The sequence below is a fragment of the Brachionichthys hirsutus genome, chromosome 15, assembly GCF_040956055.1.
Source record: "Brachionichthys hirsutus isolate HB-005 chromosome 15, CSIRO-AGI_Bhir_v1, whole genome shotgun sequence".
NCBI classification, from domain to species: domain Eukaryota; kingdom Metazoa; phylum Chordata; class Actinopteri; order Lophiiformes; family Brachionichthyidae; genus Brachionichthys; species Brachionichthys hirsutus.
Genome location: NC_090911.1, coordinates 5,653,630 through 5,680,144, shown reverse-complemented (window position 1 = coordinate 5,680,144; position 26,515 = coordinate 5,653,630). Strand labels below are relative to the sequence as shown.

At 40.9% G+C, this 26,515-nt stretch overlaps 2 protein-coding genes across 2 annotated transcripts; both read left to right on the top strand.

Moving 5' to 3' along the window:
• Positions 1 to 203: 203 nt before the first annotated feature.
• On the top strand, positions 204 to 18,440 carry LOC137904661 (collectin-12-like). Its single transcript, XM_068748865.1, has 23 exons — positions 204 to 315; positions 447 to 497; positions 6,928 to 7,050; positions 8,343 to 8,429; positions 8,532 to 9,575; positions 9,696 to 10,259; positions 10,355 to 10,497; positions 10,625 to 10,734; positions 10,830 to 10,976; positions 12,513 to 12,577; positions 14,122 to 14,206; positions 14,457 to 14,532; positions 14,731 to 14,826; positions 14,952 to 15,098; positions 15,230 to 15,320; positions 15,511 to 15,706; positions 15,945 to 16,039; positions 16,740 to 16,828; positions 17,033 to 17,120; positions 17,316 to 17,370; positions 17,463 to 17,616; positions 17,803 to 17,930; positions 18,233 to 18,440. The coding sequence occupies exons 1-23, from the start codon at positions 204 to 206 to the stop codon at positions 18,438 to 18,440; spliced, it is 3,954 nt and encodes a 1,317-aa protein (XP_068604966.1).
• A 134-nt stretch (positions 18,441 to 18,574) lies between these two features.
• Positions 18,575 to 25,522, top strand: tmem236 (transmembrane protein 236). Its single transcript, XM_068748639.1, has 5 exons — positions 18,575 to 20,390; positions 22,508 to 22,769; positions 23,447 to 23,519; positions 24,098 to 24,221; positions 24,882 to 25,522. The coding sequence occupies exons 1-5, from the start codon at positions 20,357 to 20,359 to the stop codon at positions 25,520 to 25,522; spliced, it is 1,134 nt and encodes a 377-aa protein (XP_068604740.1). The 5' UTR covers positions 18,575 to 20,356.
• Positions 25,523 to 26,515: the final 993 nt, after the last annotated feature.

Here is a 26,515-nt window from a genome sequence, read left to right as displayed (position 1 = left end):
TTCCTGACGGTGCTGACGGTTCCCAGGTCAGAAACAGTCAGTGAAGTTGACATTAGAGCAAGTTGTGAGGTGACAGCAGCAGCAGCGATGGGAGTCAGCTCCTCAAATGAAGGAAAAACAATGGCTTACTTCAAAGAGCTGAGCTAATCTGAGCGAGACGGGGTGTACAGTATTTCATTCTATAATGAAGCGCTGCACTGCTAATGGCTTTGATGGGCTGTGACACGAAACATTTGGAAGCAGTTTGTCCACAAAGTTTCTCTTATACCGGACTTACAAAGAGCTTTCAGCAAGGATTCAGGATCTTTATCACAGGTCAGGCTTTGTGTCAAAAAGGTTGAACAAACTCTTCGAATGAAAATGAGAGAGGGCTACTAAAAAATGTTAACCTGAAACCGTGACGATTCGTTGACCTTTATTTCATTACTTCTCTGTTTTCCCTCCAGACGACTTTGCCGACGAGGAGGAGGTGCAGTCCTTCGGTTATAAGAGGTTTGGTAAGTACTGAATGACTTCTTGACTTCCAGCTGTGAACTCAAAAGACCAACATCCTATAGGTTCACATCCCACATGACACCTTTGTGATGACTGCATAAATACTATTTTCTTTAAATGCAGTATTTTGACTGGATTGTTTCCACCATTAAACTTTTCTCGCTTCTGCTTTCTTTGGCCTTTTTCTCGGGGGGGTCCTCTGAAAAGGAAGCCCCGGCATCCTGGGTGTTCCGGACCACTCTACTGATTCTGCAACCTCATCAGCATCCTGGTTCACTTTTGTTTAACTTGGCAAAAGATCTACAAGTTGCAACACGGACTCTATTAAACAGAAATACACATTCCCAGAACGGGTCTGCTGATTCCCTCTAAAGGTTCTAAAGGTTCTCCAGACATTTCCAGACAGGTTCCTAACCTCACTCACTTGTCAGCCAATACAAACGATACCCACTGACCCGTAACTCCCTGGTTGTGTGTAAAAATATCCCGAAATGTTATTTGAACACATTCCTGGAGTTCAAGCAGCTACTCCTGACACAAGCAATCATTTCCCCCTGATAAAGATTTTTGGCAAAGTATGCAGCAAACTGCTTCTTTCTAAGGCTTTTGAAAAATTAAACTGAGTCTGAAAAGTCTGCTTGGTCTAAGCATAAAAAAAGTAACTATAAATCTGACCATATTCCCCACAGTGCTTTTGGTTAATGAACTTAGAAACTTAGACTTGTGTTAGTAGCCACATGACCATTGAAACATGAAACTAACGTTTTAGAATAGCAGTCACCACTACTACTACTGTACTTTGGGCTTGTCCAGTGAGGGGTCTCCACAGCAAATCAACCTTCTCCACTTCACCCTGTCCTTTGCATCGTCCTCCCCAACACCAGCCACTCTCATGTCCTCCCTCACTCCGTCCATGTATCTTCTCCTGGGTCGACCTCTAGCCCTGTTCCCTGGCAGTTCCATCCTCAGCATCCTTCTTCCGATATAGTCCCTGTCTCTCCTCTGGACATGTCCAAACCATCAAAGTCTGGTCTCTCTGACTTTATCTCGGAAATGTCTAACCTTCACTGTCCCTCTTATTGTCTCATTTCTAATCCTATCCAGCCTGATCACTCCCAAGGAGAACCTCAGCATCTTCATCTCTCCCACTTATTCTAACAGATTCTTAGTTTTTTTTTCTTTTCTTTTTTTTTTACCTTATAAGCTGTTTAAAGCTAATTTAATTATAAAGTATATAATAATAATAATAATAATTTTGATTATTATTATTATTATAATTTCTAAATATAACACACATCCAAATTTCTCATCTCATTATCAGCAAGCAATTGAGTAAATAGAAAAATGTGCCTCCAAAAGGTTGGACTTTTCTTTTTTGCTACGTGTCTTCTTTGCACCAGCAGTGGAATCCTGCAGGTTGTCCTGCTTCTATGCTAAAAGCAGAGTGGAAAGAAATCCTTGACTTATTCTGACATCTGCTTTCCACAGAGAGATCTATAAATTAGCTTCCTGTGTCGATGCTGGAAGTTTATATAGTGCTAATCTATATACTTGCGGAGAAGGAATCAGAGGCGTTGTGGGGCCTTCAGGGGGCCGTGCTGCCTCAGCAATGTGCCTGGACAGACGACCCCAAAAAAACCAGACAAATGAAAAAGTCATTAAACGAATAGTTTTTATTTTTTTATGACTGCTGGATTTATTTTCGTGTTCTTTAGTGCTCAGCTGTGATTTATTTTAATTTTTTTCTGCAGCTCATTTGTCAGCAGTTTTATATTCAACATATAATCACATTCACAACTTATTTTTAGGAGCAAAATAGCAAGTGGTTTGAATTTTTTTTCTGCGACTTTATTACCAGAAAAGAATGTTTTTAGAGCGTCTGTTACTCACAGCCTCCTCCGGGGCACGCATGCATTCCATTCATGTTCCGCTGGCCTAATGAAAGATTACCCACTCATGTTTTCAATGAAGACTTGAGCGAGTCAGAGGAAGAGACAATGAGAAAACAAAAACATTCGCAGGGCAACCAAATGTGACACAAACAAATGATAAACTGCACAGAACACTGCCGTTAAGACTGTTCTCACCCGGTCAGGGCGGTGGGTCAGTCCTGGATTGACCAATCACAAACTGGCAGGAATGCACCCCAGTCACGGCACACATCAGTGCGTCCTGGGACCAACGTAGCTCGTGCTGTGGGGGATTTGAGCTGAGAGTGTCAGTGTGTGTGTGTGTGTGGGGGGGGGGGGAGGTCAGCTCCAGGTCTCTTCAACAAAACCTTTGTTTAATACTTTAAACCGTATTTAACAACGAGAACGGTGACAAAGGCTTAGCCAAAGTCTGCTACAGCACATCCCACGCAGACACGGGGAGAACATGCAAACTCCTCACAGAAAGGTCCCAAGTCAGATTTGAACCCGCAACCAACATGAGTTTATGTTGGAGCCCCATGACAACATCTAAAGCCATAGGCAGGTTTAAAATACACAATACCACCCTGGCAGACAAAACTAACTCACCCACACATCAGCCAATAGGAGTCCAAAACACTGACTGGCTGGTGTTGGATTGTAATTGGGTTAAATGTCCCATCTGATGTAGGAGCAGCAACTCTGATTGGTGACAGTTCTGAGGTAGGAGCACAAAGGCTCATGGGACGGTTAGTGTTAACTTTAAAAAAGGGATGTTTTCATGATGCTCTGTTGTTTTTGGGTTTCAGCGTTTGTGTGGCTGGAACAGTGTCAATTTGTTTTGCTAATGCCGCCGCCGTGGCTGAGATTTCTGGCGTGTTCAGTTTTCAAGGCCAGTGTTCGTGTGTACGTGGCAGGCAGCTGCCGATGCTAACTACAATGCTTTGTCTAATGAGGTCCAAATTTGATAGGAATAACATAAATGGAATGCGTTGATGTCAGACTTGGTCAAAGGTCAAACCAGTTAAAGGTGTCTCACTCAAGTGTCGTCAAGGTCAGTTTGGTTCACAAAACCTCTCAAAATGGTTTGTTAGATGAAATGCTGGTTTGTGTTTTCTGTTTTGCATGTGGAGTGTTTGGAAGCAATCACAGACGGCCGGAATGTATGAATGTTATCAAGAACTGGCAAAAGACAGAATGTTGCATGCAAGATACAAGGACATGGATTTCAGTAGCACAAAAACAAAACTATTTCTATCTGTCTGCAACAAGCAGTGGAAGTCATTTGCCCAGAGGAAAGTGTTTGTGAAAAAGGACTTTATTCCATTTCCTATTTTTTTGCTTCTTAAACTTGATTGATTGAGCTTTGATTTCCTTCAGGTGATGATTGTATACATTTATTCATGCTAAATTTATTAGCTGAAACTAAAAAATAAACTGAAATAGGCCTAACAGAAAAAAAAAGACTGAGCACATTTATATTTAAACAATGAAATTAAATTCTGTGAACTTAAGTTAGAAACATGGGATTATAAAAATGTTTTGAATATAAATAGCACTAAATCAGACCACACAAAGTGGAAGGAGATTAATTTGTATTTTTGTCAACATTTATGTCATAGTGTGTTCCAACCTATATAAACATTCCCAGGCATTATTGTGCAGACTTTGACTCGTGTGTTTCATTATACCTGCTTTTAGATGAAAAGATGAAAGTTGTAATGTTTTAAGGGCCACAATGTTGTTGGCACGTTTCTCTGTCTTCTATGTTTTTAGTCTACCTTGCTCAGTCATGGCAACAACTTTTTTCCAGTCATGCCTGCCAAAATATCCCCAATACAGTGGCCCGGTCTCGTTTGCGAAGCACACTTGCATGCTTACAAGTCTGTCCCTTGAGAATATGATATAAGGCCCATTTGTCATTGACAGTTTCCTTCTAACCAAGCACAGATGGGATGACAAAATAAGATCTAATCAGCTCCATATGGCTGCATGCTTCCTTTTATTTAAACCCTAGTAAGGATCCATCTCACCGAGGTATTCTGCTTCCTTTACCACTTAAGAAGTTGAGGTTGAAACATTCCCTCTACCTCTGTATACCTTTAAGATACCCTTTTCTGCTTCTGCAAGGTTCTGTTAAGAAATGCAACACTGCTCATAGTTTCCATGACATGAACAAATATTTATCACAGCCACAGAATGAGTGAAATACATGGATAACATACAGTGTGCAGATATGGGATGAGCTCAAATTCCAATGAAGATGGTTCCAAAGTCTCATAGCTGGCTGCAGAGACATATCATGGCAGCTTCTCCAGAAAGCACAGATTTAAATATCAAAGCAAAAGTCATGTGTCCTTCACATGAAACTATTAAAACAGTCTGGTTAAAACAAATCAATGTTCTCCACTTCACCCTGTCCTTTGCACCGACCTCCCCAACACCAGCCACTCTCATGTCCTCCCTCACTACGTCCATGTATCTTCTCCTGGGTCGACCTCTAGCCCTGTTCCCTGGCAGTTCCATCCTCAGCATCCTTCTACCGATATAGTCCCTGTCTCTCGCCGACACTCTCCTATCACAGAGCACACCTGATACTTTCCTCCATCCGTTCCAGCCTGCCTGCACATGATTCTTCACTTCCTTTCCACATTCTCTATCACTGACCCGAGGTACTTGAAGTCCTCTACCTTCTAAACGTCTATTCCTTGTAACCTCACTGTTCCTCCTGGGACCTTCTCATTTGCACACATGTACTCTGTTTTACTCCTGCTCACCTTCATTCCTCTTGAAAAACAATGTGTAAAAAGAAGTCTGTATGGTCTTTTTGTAAATGTGTATTTACAGTAAGTCAGTATTTTGGCCTTTACACTTCAGCCAGGTGGAGAGTAGAGGCAGGGTCCCTCTGTGTAACTGATGGTTTTTTGGCTTGTGATCATATTCTGCACTAAAATAACACAAAAATGAAAGCTATAAAGTGAAAACATTCCTGTGGTTGCCACCCAGTTAGTGTATATAATATAGTTTTAACACTTTGCACAAAGGGTCTTCACACAAAAAGCCTCCAGGCTGTACAGACTTTCTTTGTGTTGGAAGTTTCCACTGCCAGCCAGGAGTGAGACAGGGCATGCAGGCGAGGGCAGGTACATGGAATAAGGGCATAAGTGTTTCTGTTACTGACTCAGGGTGTACAGGAAATGCAGCGCTTGTACAGACACCAAACTGGACCGTCCCATCGCTTTCACTGTTCATTAGGTCTGTCCTGTTTTTCTCAAAGTCTGTTGTGCTATTTTGACTTTCACTAGGATTGCTTATAAAATTCTTGATAGATTTTAGTGAAAATTGGTGGGAGGGTTCGGTTTGTTGTGGGACCAATCCCATTACATTTTGAAGTGGATCAGAATAAAGGGAGTACTTTTTTTAATTTAACTATGGGTGGCATGGTAACCTGTCTCATGACGGTTCTGGGTTGGGATCCTATTTGTTTGGATTTTTTTTTACATTGGAGACGAATGTCAATAATTTAGCATTTGGTCTTCATATTATACTGATATAGTAATATTTACTGCTTAAGCACTTCTGGTAAATGCAATCTGTATTTTGTTGCTTTGTGACATGCGCAAAGATGATAAAGTTTAATCTAAATCTAATATCAATTAAAGAGAGAATTAGACAAATACAATTCTGGAGTGTGTTGCATGATGTTGTACTTTAATGATCACAGAAATACCACCCAGGTTTTGCTCTTGACCCACAACCTGCAGACGGCCAGCTGTTTGTTTACATGGTGTGATACTGTCCTTGAAACAGTATGTGCTGAACCGGCGGGGGGGGGGGGACTTTACCACGCTAGCCACCACCATGAGGTCTCAGCATGCACAAGGACAACAGTGGCCCATCTCTCGGACCTCTTTGAAGTGATCAGATGTTATGTTTTCACAGATGTGTGGGTCTAAAGCTAAGAGGCCAAATCCCCATTACGCCTCTGGTGTCCCTGTCCAACCCTTACTTGGAAGGACGAAGTGTCTTGCTGTTGCACATTTAGGGACATAAATTAAAGGGATGCAACCAGCCTCTCGCACTCTTGTGGAAAGACGTCATATGAATAGCTGACCTATTCTAAATGTCATGGGGAACATTTTGATCAGAGCCTGGTGGTTTATCGGATGACATTAATATAGACGTTCACGTCAAGAGAAGAAAATGTATCAAGCATACTCTTTATACTAACTTACTTAAAAGTGTAGGAAAACATGCAAACACTTGCTTACAAGTATGGCCGCCCGTAATGCATTGTGGGAAATTTAGAAAAGGACGAACCCCTCTATTCTCTCATTCTAACTTAGTTATGGAATTAAATAAAAATATGCAGGTATATAACATATTTTTTTAAGAAAACCTCTTTGTGTTTATTAATCTTTTACTCAAGCTGCACATTTCAATTACTACTGATTCTCGGGATTATATCTGTAAATGGCTTCATGCACACTGTGTAGTGATTTGTGGAAATTCTATGTTGCAGGAATTCAAGAGGGTGCGGAGTGCACAAAGTGTAAGAATGACTGGGCGCTGAGGGTTGCTATCGCGCTGCTCTACGTGCTCTGTGCTTTAATAACGATAGCAGTGGCTGTCCTTGGATATAAAAGTAAGTCAAAGAGCAAAACAGAAAGTACTTTTTGTACAATTCAATGCTGTTATATTTAAACATGTCTAAGTGACCCAAAACCTCTGGCCGCGGGTGTACACACTGATAGGGATATTGGGGTCAGTGTCAGGCCCATGTGGTTTAAATGGTTTGGTGTTAATGACATACAGATGGCCATGCAGCGACTCCTCTATCTTAACAACTCATAGGAGATTCTATGTCTTTTAGATAATTTGTTGTCTCGTGAACCACATATTGGCCCACAAAAGGCTGCAGGTGTCAAATATATTTTAAGTTTGCAAGAAAACACACAAGACATAATTCTGTTTTCCTCATCTACACTAGTACATAAACACAATCGTCTGCACTATTTAATATATTCCTTAGTCTTGGTCTTTAAAATGATGCATTCTGTCAAGAGTTGAAAACACTGATTGTCACGTCTGTAGTGTCTGCTCTTGCACCACCAGTCAGCAATAATCTGCTCCATGTTGAGTAACTACTCAAGTATGGCTCATAGTTTGGATCACATTAAGCAGCCAATAAGCCTTACTCAAATTAGAAGCCTTATATAACTTATAATGCTTTTCCAATACAGCACTGAAGGAGAGAATAAAAGATTGACAGGGTGGAATAAGAGTGTGTGTTAGACATTAGGGACGAACAACAGTGTGGCCTGCATTTAGTTTCATATTACATTTTTTGTCACTATTGTCCTGGTATGTTCTCGACTGTGTAGAAATAGAATCTTAAATTAATGTTATTGTTAAATAATAAAGCTGATATGCACTCAGGATAAGAAATTAGTATCTGTATTTGTTCAAATGAATGCTGATGTTTCATGTTTTGTTACTTTTGCAATGATAACAGTGAAATTTAAGAATGTTTTCATGGATAGATTTTAGATGCCAGCATACCACCAGAAAAACAAACCACAGGGAACGGGAGATGGCTTGTTGTTGCAGATGTGAAGAAAAAGTTTGATATTTGTAATGTGTTTGTTATTGTTTGTGTACAAGAATTGGAATTTGAGGTTTGTGTTGATAGACAGATACACAGTTACCCAGTTAAAAAAAACAACACTGGAAACTGTTTAACCTGTTTAACTTCCTCTCAAATGAAGAGGAAGGAATACAACAGTGCCCTCTGTTGTTGAACAACAGTGTTACATGGTGGTGATTTGTCTTTAATTTTTAAATCTATCTATCTATCTATCTATCTATCTGAATCTGTACTGATTGATTGTTTATCTATAGATTTGCCTCATTAGTGCTTTGCTTTACTTTTTCTAGTGGTTGAGAGGATGGATCATGTCACAGAGGGAATGCAGAATTACGGAGGCAAGATTAATGCTGTGGAGACAGATTTGAAAAAACTAGGCAAGACTCATTAATATAACATTAGATGCAAAATAAGGATAATTTCATCTGCAATAGCTGTGAACACATTCTCAAACATTTTCTTTACTTTCACTTTCTTAGATGACCAGACAGGAGAGAAATCGGTCAACGCTACGAGTGAGTTCAACACTTTCAAGTCCGATCTGGGGGTGTTACAGAACAAACTGAATGATATTGCCCTCAGGACATCCAGAAACAGGCACAAACTGGACGATCTTCAGATCATAGGAGATGACATGCATAACGACCATGTCTACCTGAAGAGCTTTCTGGAAAGTAACACTGCCTCCTTACGTGGGGTCAATCAGACCCTGGCCTCCTACAGTGGCATTATCGACAATCTCCAGACAAACACAGCACAGCTCCAGTCAGAGATACAGGGCCAGGTCAAATTGCAGAGTCAAACCCAGGTTACTATTAGTGCACTAAACATTACCCAATCCCAGCAGCGTAATCTGCTCAGCACACTGCAGAGGATGCTTGAAGACGTGGGACAGGCAGTGCAAAAACTGAAGAATGATTACCAGACTCTGCAGCAGACGACCAGGCAGACCCAGTCTGACACAGACTGGCTTAAAGAAAAGGTCCAGAACCTCCAGGTCTTGGAAGGCAACAACTCAGCCTCGGCCCGGATCAACGGGGAAGTTCTCGATGACTTGGGGGCTCAGCTCAGCACATTAGCCAGTCACATCCAGAACACCTCAGCTCTCACTGAGGGGCGTGACCAGAGCCTGCGTGAGCTGATGGACCATCAGAGAGACTATGATAATGCCACCTCTTCCAAGTTTGATGAGATGGAAGCAAGATTAGACCGACATGAGAATGACATGGATCGTGTGAGTGGAAATTTGAGTTTTTCCTCGCAGCTCCTCGGTACCATCAGCTCTGACCTGAATGGCCTGAGGTCCTGCGCTGAGACAACGATACATCATTCAGACCTGTTACTGAGGCTGAATGGTAGCGTTGCCGAGGCCATGGCAGATAGCAGAGAGCTGCGAGCACAGCAAGATCAGCTGACAATCAAGTTGGACAGAGAGGTCAACAGCCTCTCTGTAGTGATGGGGGAGATGAAGCTGGTGGACAGCAAGCACACACAGCTCATCACCAACTTTACCATCATGCAGGGTAAGAACACAGGGGCAACATCTGCGAATTCTGACGAGGCTTTTTAAATGTGTCAAAACCACATAGCAACAATATATTCCGACATCGGTGGTCCAATCATATATTGTTATGATGTTTCAGGTCCACCAGGTCCAAGGGGCTCCAAGGGTGACAGAGGTCCCCAGGGGCCAGTTGGCCAGGCTGGACAGAAGGGTGACAAAGGTGAGAAAGGAATGTCAGGACTTGTGGGCTCCAAAGGAGAAAAAGGTGCTGCTGGACCACTGGGCGCAACAGGGCCAAGGGGCACCGCTGGGTTTCGGGGTCTTCCAGGCGCTAAAGGATCTAGAGGGTCTGGAGGACGACCTGGAAGCCCCGGTGAAAAAGGCGATCTTGGAACACCAGGTCTTCCTGGAAGGGATGGACAGCCAGGAATGCCAGGACCACCAGGGCCACAGGGCCCGAGAGGAGCACCAGGACCTTCAGGGTTGGATGGGCCCCGTGGGCCTGTTGGACCCATCGGTCCTGCTGGTCCGCCTGGACTAGCAGGAATACCTGCACCTGCACCTCCGCAATTTTCAAAGCCGCTTCAGCCCACTCAGAATCCTGAACGCTTCAAACCATCCCAACCGCCAAAATCAGTAGAAGAAAAGCAAGGCTCGGTGTCCCGGCAGGTCCAGATCCCAGCAGCCACGGCTCCATCACCTGGTGAATTCAGTTATTATACAAGAGTAGGAAATAGACCCAAAGCATACAAAGTGATTTTACTTACATAGCGACATCCTGTAAATGATTTCTTCCAGGTTGCCCACCGGCGTTCAGAAGGTTTGGAGACAGCTGCTATTACTTCTCATCTGGTTCCCAGAGACTCAACTTTGAAGAGGTTGAACAATTTTGCACTAACAAAACGTCTCATATGCTCATTATTAATGACAAAGAGGAACAGGTAAATGAAGACTCCGATAATTAATGTTACATATTCTCTAATTAGACAAGGATTTGCACAAATGTGGCTCATTTGTCAAAACAGATAAAAATCAATTTTGCTCTTTTTTTCTTTTCTTTTTTTTTAGCAATTTGTGAGAAATGCAATTGCAGGAAAAGGTTATTTCTGGCTGGGCCTTACTGACAAAGAGGAGGAAAATGTTTGGAAATGGGTCGATGGAACGCTTCCCGTTTTTAAGTGAGTAAGCCAAACAGGCTTAAATAAATGTATTCTGACAACCACATTGTTGATGCTTAAACGTTAAAGTGCATTGCTCATGTTGTTGCTCTCAGGAATTGGAAGGCTGGCCAGCCGGATAACTGGACTCACGGCCACGATGAAGGCGAGGACTGTGCTGGCCTCATCCATGATGCCAACTGGAATGATTTCTACTGCACTGACCGCATTGGCTTCATCTGTGAACGTGCATCTGACTGTCAGTAATTTCACACCTAAATATCAGAGCTTTTTAATATTTCAAATCTCCTGTTGGTGTGATTGTGTGTGTGTTTATCTATTTTATCGTGGTTGCTATGACTGTACTGTATAGTATTATCCATCATCATCTACCATCTATCATATTTTTATTATTTTTGTTACAGTGAAAGTTCCAGCTTCATAGCATACACCTAAAACAGCGAGAACTGTCCCTCGTAGAGCAGTGAAGAGGCTGGAGTTGAGTTTGAAGATGCAAGAAGAGTGAAAGACGTGAGGATGATCGCTGCATGTCTCGAGGGCTCTTATGAAGCTGGAAGAGTCGAGCATCACTGGGACTGGAAATAAGGTTTGCCTTTAAGGCAGAGCATGCACAGACCCAGCAGACGATGGAGTTGTGTTTGTACCGAAGGAAACATGAGAATGGGGCCTTTTTACACCGCACTAAATCAGTATTTGATGCAGCCATTGATGTGCAGACCTGTGTATCTGTAAATAATAGTTCACAAAATATAGCTTGTTGGCTGAGATTGAATTTCGTATCACTTCATTTCATAGCTGCATTCTTAATCTTGATGCAAAACTCGAAATCGGAGGCTGATGTTTGTAATAGAGTCTATCTATTTTTTTTATACTGTCAAGTGCTTCACTTCAAGTGCCCACTTACCATCAGCTCAATCAATATGACTGCAAACTGAGATGATGAACAGAAGTAATGCTTGTAAATGTTACCTTTTACTGACTGAGCTCACTGATGATTGTTTTTGATGCACAATGAGATAATTGCTGCTGCTTTATGAAGGACCGTATTGTTTTAGATTTTAGAATACCAGTTTGAGTACAGTATAGGGCAAACAATAGCAATATACTGATCATACCATGGTTGGTTTTTTTTCAATTACCGGTATATGAAATGCAGTACATGAAATGTGTTACATTTTTATAATTTGCATAATCAGTTGTTATTACTGACGTATTCCAATTGTAATATCGCTCAGGACTAACGTCGCCTTAATGAAATTACAAAATTCCTATGGATCACATTAAAATGCAAAGGAAACTGTGTGAATTTCATGCTTTTTGTCCTGCAACACCGTGATAATAATACTATTTTTTTGTTAGCATATCTAAACACTTCTACCTCTACTGTTGTGTACATGGCATGCTATAAAAACGAATTACCCAAGGCTGGAGCAGGAACTGCCATGTGACACGTCACATGATGGCGAACGTCAGATCATGACATGTTACATTTAAGGATAATTTGTAGTTTACTGTAAATTTTCTTGAGTGTAGAGAAAGGATAGTTATATTAGTATCTGTGTCTATCAAATAATATCCACATTAATGACCTCATTTCGTTCCGCATGGGAACGTCTGCTTCTTTTACCCAGAATGCTCTGCTGCTCGTCGCCGTCGAGCGGAGGAGTGACTGTGTAGAATCAGACTGCAGCCAGTTCAAATTCGTGTTTTTGTCGTTGTTATGTGTTTTATTGTATGAAATAAGAAACAGAGGAAAATAAATCTTAGGGGAGGACGAGATCCGTTGTTGTCAACACACCAGCAATGCCTCTCTTCACGGCAAACCCATTTGATCAAGATGTTGGTGAGTATTCAGGACTCGAGGCTATCTGGCTAGCTAAAGTAGCTGCAATCAGGCATCTTTGTTTGGGTTCTCCAAGTAGCGCCAATGATGCCTGCACCGCTTATTGTTCATGTCAGATGGATGTAATGTATCTTATAGCTAATGTATATAGCAGGCTGCATGAACTTACAGTGTGTGTATGTATATATATATATATATTTGTTGTTGCGTATTTGTTTGTTGTGCTAGCTCAGTTCGTTAGCCACTGAGCAGCTGACTAGCTTGCTACCTCATATACCTTAACATTTTGACGATAACGTCAATAAATCGTTTAAATGGTCAGAGCTAACAATTTTTAGAGTCGACGTTACTAAAGAATAGCAATATTTATTTCTGACGTATTGCATATAAACACATGTTTATATATATATACTGTTGGTGGTGTGCAGCCAGTGTTAGCTGTTTTGTATTAACAGTAGCTAACTAGCCTGCTACCTCACCGCTGCTTGACGGTATTCCTCTATTTTACATGTAACAATTTGAAGTGCCTGAACTCAAAAATAGACGAAGTGAAAGGGGATGCAGAGGAGATAAAAGGCATCATAGTCATTCTGTTTCCTGTTTTCTTCTGTCGCTTTGTTCTGAGCCGAGTGGTTTCAGTTCATATTTCTTTTATAAGACACACTTCAGTTAACCTTGAGTGGGATATTTTAAATATATTTCCAAGGAAACAAATAAATTCAAAAGCGCAATGATTTTTTTTTTTAAACATTTTATTGTATAATTAACGCTGTACGGTGCGGGAGGTGGGAAAGGTACACAAATGTGTCAAGATGTTATATTCCTATTCTGTTATGTTCCTATACACCTCAGTACTGTAAAAAGAACTTTGGGTTTTGTTGATTTGAGTTTGTTTGTTTTGGTATCAGTATTCGGTCACGTGTCTCATCATGGTATACTGTACCGTATAATTTGGGATGGGAAAATAAAGTTCTCGTTCAGCATTTGTTGCCTGACATCACAGTGTCTTTAAATAATTTGATGATGTTAGGTTTTCTTTAAAGTGATAGCTAATAACTGGATAAGAATGTTTGGCTAAGTTAGCAATTTGAGACCTTAATATCAAGTGAGAACAGGGCAAAAAGACGCAAAAAGCTAATTCCAAGAGGAAACGCATTATCACCAAATGAAAGGAAGTGTATTTCCTAAACACCCCAGTCTACAGTCTCAACACAAACCCAACATTATGAGCTTTCACGGTGAATAATAATAGTCAATCATCATTATTTGGTAATATCTTTTTAGCACAGGGCTTTTGTTACTTTGTATGTCTCTACTGTCTATGCTCTTTTGTCTTATTGCCAATGAACAAAAGACAAAAAAAAGGACAGACTCTCACATACGCAAACAACTTGTAACTTTATTTTCTTTGAGATATTTTTTTACCATTTGCATTTCCATTAACAAGATCCACACCTCTCGCTATATTCAGTTTAAGTCCCCGAAGAAATGTATTTTAAATGTTTACCTTTTCTGCTGTCATTTGTGGTTCTTATTTCCTGTAGAGAAAGCAACCAGTGAGATGAACACAGCTGAGGACTGGGGCCTCATTCTGGACATATGTGATAAGATAGGACAGTCACGCACTGGGTTTGTAGACTACCCCTGACACAAACATATTTATAAGCCATTGCATGATGTTGTAAAGCACCTGTTAGTAGGGATCACCTATAGACATGAGGTCACTTTAAAGATAAATATTGGTACATGTCATTTGATATGCTTTGATGGTTGATTAACAACCTCCAAAGTGACTTATTTTAGCAAATATATTTGCATATTTTTTTCCTTTCCAAGCATTTAATGACCTTGCTAATTGATCTGCATCATTCTGCTGCAGACCTAAAGAATGTCTTCGATCTATAATGAGAAGAGTGAACCACAAAGATCCCCATGTAGCCATGCAAGCACTGACTGTAAGTAGACAATTCTGTTTGGTGAAAGTGTTATTTGTTGCGATCAAAGAGGCACGATGTTTTCTTCTTCCAGCCTTTATTAACTTCTCAGTGAGATGTGAATGGACGGAGTAACCTTTGATGATGTGTTTTTCATGTGTATCCCATGTTTTTGATGGAACTGAGTGTGATGAATTGTTTGTACCAATATCCTCACAGCTCCTTGGTGCTTGTGTCTCAAACTGTGGGAAGATATTCCACTTGGAAGTTTGCTCGAGAGAGTTTGCTAGTGAAGTCAGTAACGTCTTAAACAAGGTATGGATTTCAGTTTTTATTTCCTGGGAACTATTCATGAAAGGTTTCAATAGATCATTTTGATTTACAGTGAGGTGATGGTACTTCAGATTTATTTTTATTATGATGTTAATTGTTGTCCCCAGGGTCACCCCAAAGTGTGCGAGAAGCTGAAAGCCCTGATGGTGGAGTGGGCAGAGGACTTTCGCAACGATCCCCAACTCAGTCTAATCTCTGCCATGATCAAAAATCTACGTGAGCAGGGTGTCACGTTCCCAGCTGTAGGGTCCCAGGTAGGTGACAATATGCTGTCTTTGGATTATCTAAACATGCTCCCTGTCATACATTTGTATTCCAAGGCCTTAAACTTCAGTTTATTCGCCAGAACATGGGGTTATCTTTTTTTTTTTCTTTTTTCCTTCAGGCGGCAGAGCAAGCAAAAGCAAGCCCTGCTTTAGTAGCAAAGGACCCCTCCACCTCAACAAACAAAAAAGAAGAAGAAGATTTAGCCAAAGGTATGGAGGATTTTTCAATCTGGTATTTGAAGGGTCTTTTTTCAGGAAAGCATGCCCACTTTACACCTTCAATTATTTATTTGCCTTGCATAAATCACTCTTTACACTAGTTTACTGCTTTGCAGATGCTCAGCAATATTTAAGGTCAAGGCCAAATATTTGGTTGCCAATATCTGTCTTGTGTGTGCAGCTATTGAGCTATCACTGAAGGACCAACGTCAGCAGCCGCAGACCTCTCTGACGACCCTTTACCCGAGCACCTCCGGCCTGCTTTCCTCACACAAGTCAGATGGCAGGAAGGTACGCGCCATCTACGACTTTGAGGCCGCAGAAGACAATGAGCTCACCTTTAAGTCAGGAGAAATCATCACTATCCTGGATGACAGGTGCATTTCTTTTCACACACTGAAATAAGAAGCGAGTAAATGAGCTCAATGATTTAAAAAATACCTGACAGGATTTGCTAGTTAATACAATTCCTGATGTCTTCAAGAAGCTCGACACTGTGCTGGCTTAATGAAAAAAAATAAACATCTGTCCATCTGATCTTTCAAATCTTTGATCCTCGTATGGTGCTGAGAAGAGAGTTCAGATCTGTATTTCCAAGAATTCTTTTAATTTCAGTGACCCCAACTGGTGGAAAGGGGAAACGTACCAGGGAGTGGGGCTGTTCCCGTCGAACTTTGTCACAGCAGACCTCACTGCAGAGCCAGAGATGAGTAAGTTTGCTCTTTTTATACTTGCGTCATCTTTTAGCCCATTAGCTATACTGTTTTATTGATCCCGCGGTGAGATCTTGAACGCAGCTGGTGAACGACCACAGCAAAATAACATAATCACACAGAAAGGAAGCGATCACTAATGTTTCATAATGATATCACATCTTGAGGTATGTCTCCTTCATTGCTGCAGCAGTAGTGATTTCAAACTTTTCCAAAGGAATTCAAGTACTTCCTGGTATACATGTGCCAATAGTTTAATGTGGGTTTATTAAGATGTTAAGTTGCACAGAAGGACCAGGGTTAAATGGCATTCAGCGTTATCTGCTCTGCTTTGTTGCGTCTGGTGAGAGATTGGCACACTTCTTTACACGCAAAGGTTTTACAAGTCCATCCAGGCACTCACTCTGGGCTTATGTTTTCTGTTGTTGCTTTTTTTTCCCCCGTGTTAGTTCCACTTAGCACACATGACCAACCCTGACTTGTTGCAGACTGCCAAAAATTGACTGGAAATTCAGAGCATGAAATTGTAATATGATTAGTCAGAAGCTTGTTTTAGTTTGGAGTTGTGCATTATTCTAAAATCACTTCAGGACTGTCATTGTTCCATCATTGCCCCAGATCTCTGGACATATGAGTAGCCAGTTGTTGTTGTGTAGCGTTTTGTTTGTGTCATCCACTTTGTCTTTGAAATCTACAGTCAAGACAGAGAAGAAGACGGTGCAGTTCAGTGAGGACATCCAGGTGGAGACCATCGAGCCTGAACAAGAGCCTGTCTATATAGATGAGGTAATAACTATGCTTGTTCAGCCAGTTTACCACACAATAGAATCTAACTATTAACAAAATGTCAATTGCTGTTAAAATCAGACATGGCAAAGTAAAAAATAAATAAAAATAATTCACTAATGTTGACTGGGTTTCTGTTTTAACATATTTTAATGATTCACTTTTCTAATGCACCTGTGAAATGTCATCACTGCAATCTTTCAGGATAAAATGGACCAGCTGCTGCAGATGATCCAGAGCGCAGACCCCACAGACAACCAGTCAGACAGCGTTGAGTTGCTGCAGCTCGAAGGTAAACCCAGTTTAAGCTTAAAGTATGTCCATTAATAATCATAGTGGAGGCTCACCGGTATGGCATTTGTGTTTAAAAAAATAAATAAAAATTATATCATTAAGACATCACAAGATTTTGACAAAGCCTTCGTCTGCATACAGAAGCTCATCTGGTATGACGGTGTTTTATTGTTGACCTATTTTCTTTCTCCAGGTGCTTGTAATCAAATGGGACCCCTCATTGATCAGAAGCTGGAGGACATAGACAGGTAGGTGCTTGACATGTTTTACCTGCTGATTCAAGCACTTTATAAATTACAAGATAGCTGCTTATCTGTTGTGTGTGGTTTTGTACGATAAGGAAACACTCAGAGCTGTCGGAGCTGAACGTGAAGGTGATGGAAGCGCTGTCGATGTATGCTAAGCTAATGAATGAGGATCCAGTGTATGCCATGTATGCCAAGCTGCAGAGCCAACAGTACTACATGCAGCAGCCTGCAGGCGTCGCACAGCAGGTACAGTCGACACGACTTGGGTGTGACGATAAACACAAACGGGAATCCTGAAGGCTTTGGATTGATTTGTCAGAAGTCATTTTGCAGCCATCATTAACTTTAGCGGTCCACCTGGTCAGACTGTTCATCTTCCCACCAACTCCTTCACTAACACTCAGTGTGCGAACACTCTGTTTATTTCTGTAGACACACGTCTACCCTGGTCAGCCTGCACCCGGTTCGTATGCCATGGGCAGCGCTGCGCTGCAGGGATACTCTGTTCCCATGGAGCAGCTTCCAGCTGGAACCCCTGTACCTGCTCAGCCAGCTCCCAGGTGAGACTCGCACAGCTCAGTGGACTGATTGGCTTCTGGTTCACTTGAGAGAAGAAAAAAAAAAACCATCAGAAGTTAGTGATATTATCCATATATTTAACAAGGAAAGAAAGTTCTGCCATTTTAAACCGCAGCACGACGCTGAAACATTAACTCTTTACTCATTCATCCACCTGAGGAACTGCGAGGATTGTGAATTTTCATATCATTGCTGGAACCTTCACTCAACCCAACTTTTGTTTTGTTTAAGTCGTGGTTCCATCTTTCTGTCTCTCCTAATGTTGCTTCACTCTTCCCACTAGTGATGTCCACATGTACATGGGGCAGCCACCAGTCTACACTGCAGCTCCAGGCAGCATGGCACCGTCAGAAGTTCAGACTTACCAGAACACCGTCCCCGCCCCAGGCCCCGCCCCAGGCGCCACGCACACGCCAAACTACAGCATCCCGAGCATAGCGCCCTCGTCAGACGTCTCGCAGGCTCCCTACTCAGAGAAAGTCTTACTATAATCCTGACTCACTCACACACTCACACACACACCAGACTTGATCAAACGGTGGTTGTACATATGTTATTTTAGTATTTGTCAAAATACGTTTTATCACAGCATGGAAGAAATGGTCCGACTGGAATAGACTCAACTTGAAATTTGACACTGTAATAAAAATGGTGCTGTTTTAGCATCTAATCAGCTGACCTGAAATGTACTCTTAAACTGCTTATGATGCACTTTCAATTTTGACAAATTGGAAAGCGATGTTTCCACCCCCCTATTTATTTACAGTAGTTTGTATAGACGTTAATCAAAATCTGTATTATTTTCCTGGTGACTTGCCTGATTATTAATTACAAATTGCAGACCGGTTAAATACTGAAACCACAAACATTATACCCCACTACTGCATGATCAAACGTGAAATTTGAATAAGCATTCCCTGACACTACCCTGCGCCATTCACACTGGAGTCACACACACACACACACACACACACACACACACACACACACACTACAGGCAGGTGTACAGCAGGAACACACACAAACGTAATTGCATCAGTTGGATTACCATCCTCAGCAATATGCGATTATATACTGTACATTCACTAACACACTAACATGGAGAGGAGTCCACAACATGTCATAGACTTCTCATTCTATTGAAACAATTGTGTCCCAAACAAGGATCATTGACTTCCTTTAACCTCAGCGTTTGTTTCTTTAAAAATTACTTTTAGCAACGCTGAGTCTTGTATTTTTTTGTCGATGTTTGGAAGTACGAAAAACTGAAGTCACTTTGTAGTTTTATTGGGAGTGGAATCCAGAGGAATTTAAGCGTGCACATGGCTCTTGTATATACTGGACTGAAGAAGTCATGCTGGCTCGTGATGACATCATGAGCCAGCATGCAATTAGCACAGCACCAAGTGTTGATCGCTGCCACGATGCCCACATTGGTCCAGAGCGAACAAAAAAAAAACCCTCACATGGCAAAATACAATATGGTACTTTTGTCATGTCTCTGAAATACTAATGGCTCCTTTAGATAATACAGAGTTTTCCTTTTCAAAACGAGCATCTCTAACTCCCTGCTGTTGGACGCAGGATCTGCTCTAGGGGCTGTATGACAGCCTTGGCTGCTGGCGACCTCTCTGGTCCACTCCAGTGTCCTTAAAGAATCTCTGTAGTCAGTGTTGGAAAATAAATATGTTCTTTGTTTTTTTTTCGTAGTACTCTTTAATTTATGTTTAAATATCGTTCTGCTATTTTAAGGAGCAGTGCAGGATGTATGTATTCAGAGATCAGCAGGAAATGATATTCTGTCTAAGATTGTCTTTGTTGTATATTTAAATTGGTCTCATGTTTGATACGATGCTTATTGTACTGTAGGGTCAGATGGTAATGTGAAAACCTGCTCACACCTGTCTTCGCTGTCTTACGCTAAAACAAGTTTCTACCTGAAGCAGAGCTGGAATGGGGTTCCTGTGACTGGAAAGTACCATCAGAATTTAGAAACGCCTCCTTCCTGAGTTCTCACTGAGCTATTAGTTACAGCGACTTTCGAGATTAAATATTGCACAATGTCTACTCTTCATACACTTTCCAGTACAGACTATCTACAAGAAAGGAGTTCTTTGGGAAAGCGTAGATGTTTACGAATACTGATTGGATTGGAGGAAACTGAAGGAAAATATTTATTGTTGTATAATGCTGAATGATCAAACATTAAGGGATTACAACGCTGTTTTAAACATGCTAAACTGGACTTTTTCCGATTGCAGAGAAACTCGTATTGATCTGACTTGAGATGTTTGAAAGGTGTTTCTCCCACCGTTCTTTTGCTGCCTTGAAGACATAGAACAACCCACATCTTAAACTGAGTTTAGGAACAAGAACCGCGTTTTATATTATTATTGTTAATTCATAGATGAGTTTGGGGTTTTTTTGGGGGGGGGGGTGTTGCTGCCTTCAGATAAATGAGTGAATAGTGTTAATCTGTTGGATCAAAGAGGGCCGGCTTAACAAAAGTAAAATACCTGTGACTGGGAGCCATTTTTTCTTCGGACAGCATCCGAATGCAAATCATCTTGCAGCACAATGTTGGAATGCAGCCCTGATGTAACTTTATTGCACATGATTGAGATAATGCCTGTTTTAATTTTGAAAGCATCATCATTGTGAAGTTTCTTTCTAAATGTGTTCCCTGCTGTTTGTATTATTTTAATCATACTTATTAATTGGTAATCACAATAAAGCCAGGCCAAATGTACAGAATAATCCGAATCGCCTTGTTTTTCATGTTTTTGAAGCCATTTCAGATCAAGGTTTTAGCTCTAGTAGTAGTTCTTCAAAACAAAGGAACACTTTACCCACTTTCCCAGAGCCCAAAGTCATCCCCTCAAATATTTTTTTCTTCTGCTAACGGTCCAAAACGAAGTTTTACAATTCTTATATTTGTGTTCCTACATTTAAGAAGCAGTAACCCCTAAATGTTTGACATATTTTCTTTAAAAAGTGAAAATATATCATCAATTAAATGTTTAGTAAATTTTCTTTGGATTAGTTGAGCAACAAAATTATTGTAGCGCTAAACTTTATTATGTGTAATGGTTTCTGACAAACACACTACTGTATTTTAAATTTATTTTGTAAAATATAAGTAAGGTATAACCTCCTTGCATGTAATATTCAAAGGTTAGATCACATAATCATTTGCGCCACCTAAATGTAAATTAATTTAGTTTTTTCCCCTAAAGAATTTGCTTCATGTCATAGAGAAACATTTCCAGAGGCTTTAATTGTCTTTATTGCCACAAGATGGCGATTAGCGCATGTTAAAAGCAAAAAAAGATTACTATTCTCTGCGTGCCAACATAAACGGCCTTGCGTGCCCTCAATTGTTGTTAACCTTCCATACCTACTTTTTGGCATCCCACCCTCGGACGTCCAACCTTCGGCCAGCATCTGTCTGATGACTCAGATTAGGACCAACCCCTGTTTGCTGCGTATTACAACAGCTGTGCAAACTCTATAATACGAGTTTGGAGCAAAGTCCACCAAGGCGGAAGACAATGGCCCTGAATTCAACAGAATTCAACTTCGGGCTTCACACCCACGATGTCGAGCCTCAAACCCTTTATTGTTTCCTGCGTGCCGCCAACACATGGGCGGCAGTGGCTCGGTAAGTTGGGAATTGGTTGGAAACCGAAGGGTCACCAGTCATGTCCAGACTGGTGTCTAGCGAGGGGCCAGCCTACCTCCAGAGCACTGCTGAGGTGCCCTTGAGCCCCAACAGCTCAGGACTCACCGACCATGGCGGCGCCCTCACCCTATGGCCGTAGTTTAGTTCAGTGCAAACTGGAAAGCTCATGTTTGATTGTTGTTTCATTTTTGACGGTACATGTTCCTTTTTAACGGGAATTATTCTGATCCAGAATGTCAGGAAAATCTTACATTTGAACATTTACATTTAACATCCATTTATGGATTCAAAAATCTGTTAAAAATAGACATCAACTCCGATTCAGTTTTACTTTTCATGATTGGTGTATAAAGATACCAAGAACAATTTAGAACCTTTTGATGATGATCCATATCACCATGTGGATGGTGTAAATCCAGTTGCAAGAGGAATGAGCTGCTTGCCGGAGGTCTGCGCTCTCCGAATAAAATTCTAGATAGTTGTTTCACACAAATTGTATTTGTATTTCTTTTGATTCATATTTTTTTGTATTACTACAGAAAATATTTGCAGATTATATTTGATTATGTAAATTTGTATGTTTCCAGCTATATTTCTTTATATCGAAAGTACTAGTAAAACGGACAATATACTTAATCTTATCTTGTATTTTCCAGCACCTGTTTACAGTCAGAAGTTTCATCAGCTTGATTTTCTCCTTGAAATGATGGGATAGGAGTGCTCTTCTTCTGTGAGCTTATAAAAATGCGAGCGTGACTACTTCATTACCGCAACAATAAAATAATACAGCCTTCGGTGCGGTGTTGGTGCAGAGTCCAATGGCCTGATGGGTTTGTGTTGTGAGAGATGGTTGTCAATGTCTTTTGCTCAGATCAGCAGGAATCATGCCCTCGGGGAAAACGGTCAAGCTTGTCCTGTACGAGGTGTTGCAGTTTGCAGCCCTTATTGTTCCAGTCTTTGTGATTATGGGGAGGTTTGCCAGCCTCATACGTGATGTGAAAGGAGAGGATCATACTGCATACTGGCTAGTGGTGGCGCTTTCTATCGCCTATGTGACCTCTGTCACGCTGCTGGTGTGGGTTCCACTGAGATATGTGACCCTGAAGCAGAAGAGATTCATCTCAGAGATCAAACAGTGGTGAGTACAGAGATTAAGTGTCTACATAAAACAGATAACGCACTTAAAGAGGTGGAATGGACAAGGAGATAAAATGCCTCGGACAAACCATGAGGTGTTGTGCTATGCAAATAGGGATGAAGAAATATTAGAAATATGGCAATTCAAAAAATGCATCTTAAGAATCAGACCTACATACAAAAATTAAAAATGAAAAACTTTCTTAATGGACAAAATGGGTTTTGTTAAACCTTTAACAAAACTTAACAAAACATTAGAGTGAAATAAAATGTATTCTTACAAATTATAAATTCAAATCAGTGAGCCAGGACACAACTTGTTTTTATTATTTGTTTCCCTTTATCTCATATCCCATCACTCAAGCTCGTAGCCTAGAATTACCCAAAGTGTGTTTCACCAAGAAATAAACACACACCATCCATGGCAAATTACGTAATGTGTAAAAAATGTGGAGTACAAGTCTTAGGTGGCATTAAACAGAATGCTTAGAAAACCATGTGATTGTAGATTTTTTTATTATTATAGTACATAATAGTATATATTTTTCTGATTCTGACTGATGTGTTAAAAAGCAGCATTTACAGTACTTTGCAAATTCTTTAAAAGAACAATTATCAGCATATGCTGATTTAATTGTCATTCAAATGTAAACTAAAACAGCCTCATTTGTTTTCCAGGAGACCGACGGCACTGGCGTATCTCATCCTGTGTACGCTACCGTGCTTTGCTATTTTAATAGCCAGCTCCAAGGTACAGCTATGGAAAGAGGTTGCTCTTCCCACTGAGAAGCATCTGTTGACTTTTTATTTCCTGTCGCGCTACCGAGACATTTTTGCTGTTAAGAGTATATTTGAGGCTCAGACTCTTTTTTTTATGACCCCTTCATGTGAGATAATGTGTTTTAGAGTACTATAATAACTCACCGAGTGAAGGCTGACATGGCACATTGCACCACAGCGTGCTTAACTCCTCTGTCTCTTTCTTGAATACCATCCACCAAGAAAGAGTTTCATTTTTTCACAGAAATTATCTTATTTACGTGGATATAAGTACGAGAATCTGGCCTTCAGAAATTGCCTGACACATTGACTACTGCTTAGTCTTGTGTTAAGGATGTTCAGCAGCAACTTAGTTTCTATGACGATCAGGTGATAAAATTGGACGGCCTCTTAAAACTTGGAATGCAGGCGCTCATCTTTCTGCAGCCAAATGTCACAACAGTGTCGATTTCGTTTCTGCACAATTCACCCCTAATCGTTTCTAAGTTCCACATCACTTAATTCTGTTATAGAACTCACATTGTGTTTTCATTTTATACTGTGCTCTAGTTGCAGGCTGACAGAGGAAGCAAACTCGACCATTTCACTGAGTTGCCCGTTTCCTTGGTGCTTTTCTCCCTCATATGTGTGGACATCATAGAGAGGATTCGCCCCTGCAGGCTCCTTGGACAGTGTAAGCCTCGTAATGGTCAGCATTGTTACCAAAGCGAATGCATCCTGCAATATTAAGTATGATTTTTTCATGTTATTTATTCTGCTGGTTAAAATGGATTGAGCTCAAATTCGTGCCGTGTTACGGATAAGGGTTTAAGCCTGTGTGACCTGATGTCCCAGAGAATTGAAGATATGCACCATGAAAACACAATGTTAAAGTTTTATGGCCCATGAATCACAATCTTGGTGGAGGAGTTTGGGTGCCGACTTGATCTTAGGAGCAGTGTTGTTGGGAGAATTTGAGTCTGTCTGTCTGTCAAACCTTTGATTCAACAGGAACAATGTGCTTTTTGTCCTGGTGAATTGACTCTGCTGGAAGGTTTGCCCAAACACTCTACATGTGGACTTGGTGAAGAAATACAACCATGTCCCTTGTAGTGCTCTTTTGGTGGCGCTCCCAGATTATGGGATATTGGGAGATCAAATATATCTGAGTCTTTGTCACGAGTCAAGAAAGAATGGAGCAGTTGACTGGTAGAAGGAAGGCAGACTAAACAGCAGGTATTGGCATCATGTGTAGATGAAAAAGACCGAGGACAAGAGCTTGGCCTTCAGGAGAACCCTCTCATACAAAATGTCATTTATAGCGGCTGATGTTGTGTGCTCCTGTCATTTTTAGCAGACAGTCTGGACCCTGATCTTGACATGTCAAGACCTGTCCTCACCAACCCGAACTATGTGGCCACCATTTCCAGACAGCTGCATGTTGATATAGGCCAGAACGGCTCAACCCAAAGCCATCCAGACGCCAGGAATGGCAGCACCTCAGACAGATGGCAGGACAACGCTGGCTCACCCAACTTCTCAGCACTAACCTCACGAGCTCCCAGCACAGCCTACCTGTACTCGTCATCCTCACGCCGTGGATCCTACTCTGGTCATCTGGGCTTTCTGCACAGGAGGGATATGAGGGCAGAGGTGATTGTGGACAGTTTTATGTTCTGGCTAGACACTGTGGAGTTAGTGAGAATGGCAGGAGAGCCATCAGTCTTCTACTCAGGATGGGTGTTTCCTGTCTACATCTTTGCCTTCCTGTCTACTCTCCGCGTGGCTATCGTTCCTAACAACCCTTTATTGGCATCTGCTGGACTGGTTTTGCAGGACCTTCCCTTCTTTGTCATCCGCGTTGCTGTGATCATTCTGTTTGGTTTTGTCACCCCTGTGTTGTACCCTTTGAAAAATGTTCTGGTGAGCTTGACTTTCATCTATTTCACTTTTCTGGCCAAGCTAAAGTTTTTTAAAAGGCCTAGCATGTTTTGAGAGTGGCATATTCATCATGGATCTGCTGTGAGTCTTCATGGCTGAACAGCTGGCAGCTTTATGTGAGCTGCAGCAGAGACGTGTGCTGCTGCCACTGATGATGAAGAGCAACATGTTTTGAATTGTAATGGCTGCACATTTCATCCAATCAAATTGTGGAAAATAAGTCTGGATTTAAAACAAGTCGTGTCTGTGTCCAGAAAGCCAACTGTTTATCTTTCTGTGATGTATTTGATTCCAGATGTTTATTGATAGATGATGAGGATATGCTTACTGTCATATGAACAAGCTTTAAAGTGTGATAAAAAAAAACAAACACTTAAAATTTAAAATTACATTTACTTCATTAAATGAACATAATTTATTTTAAAACTGATATAAATATTTGAAAATGTTTATTCATTTTTCAATGTTAATGTGATAATAGACAATAAAATAAAAGTAAAAAACATTGAATTCTTACATATTCTGATTCTGATTCTGATTGAAAAGCCCATTTATGGATTCAAAATCTTTTTCAAATACACATCAACTCCGATTCACTTTTACTTTTCATGGTTGGTGTATAAAGATACCAGGAACAATTTAGAATATTTTGCTGATGATCCAGATCACCATGTCGATGGTGGAAATCTAATTATGGAATGGAATGAGCTTCTTGGCGGAGGTCTGCGTCGTCCGAGTGCTTTTCTAGTTCATACTAAAATCTTCACTAATGCATTAGTGGAGTGGGTTTAGCACACTATGTTGTGTTGGCAGACTGCAGAGCTTTGTTTTATTCCTGCGACAGCATAAAGTGATGAAAGAGGAGGTCACCAGCTCTCTTCCTGTTTATCAGTCTGAAAGAGTCACATTCAGCTGTAAAGGGTTCTCCAAGGCACATGGCTTCTTTCATTTATTTTTTAGCATCAAAATCACTTTTCATGCTTGCATGAAGAGGTTTGTATTTATTTGTACTCATTACATACAGGCCTATCTTCATAACTTCATTAA

Bases quoted from the DNA above. Each gene is read 5' to 3' on its own strand.
- LOC137904661 (XM_068748865.1), top strand. From the start codon at position 204: ATGGCTTTGATGGGCTGTGACACGAAACATTTGGAAGCAGTTTGTCCA. The intron at 10,977-12,512 runs GTAATTTCACAC...GGGGAGGACGAG, and splicing joins GAACGTGCATCTGACTGTCA to ATCCGTTGTTGTCAACACAC. The intron at 12,578-14,121 runs GTGAGTATTCAG...TATTTCCTGTAG, and splicing joins CCCATTTGATCAAGATGTTG to AGAAAGCAACCAGTGAGATG.
- tmem236 (XM_068748639.1), top strand. From the start codon at position 20,357: ATGAGTTTGGGGTTTTTTTGGGGGGGGGGGTGTT. The intron at 22,770-23,446 runs GTGAGTACAGAG...TTTGTTTTCCAG, and splicing joins ATCTCAGAGATCAAACAGTG to GAGACCGACGGCACTGGCGT. The intron at 23,520-24,097 runs GTACAGCTATGG...ACTGTGCTCTAG, and splicing joins TTTTAATAGCCAGCTCCAAG to TTGCAGGCTGACAGAGGAAG.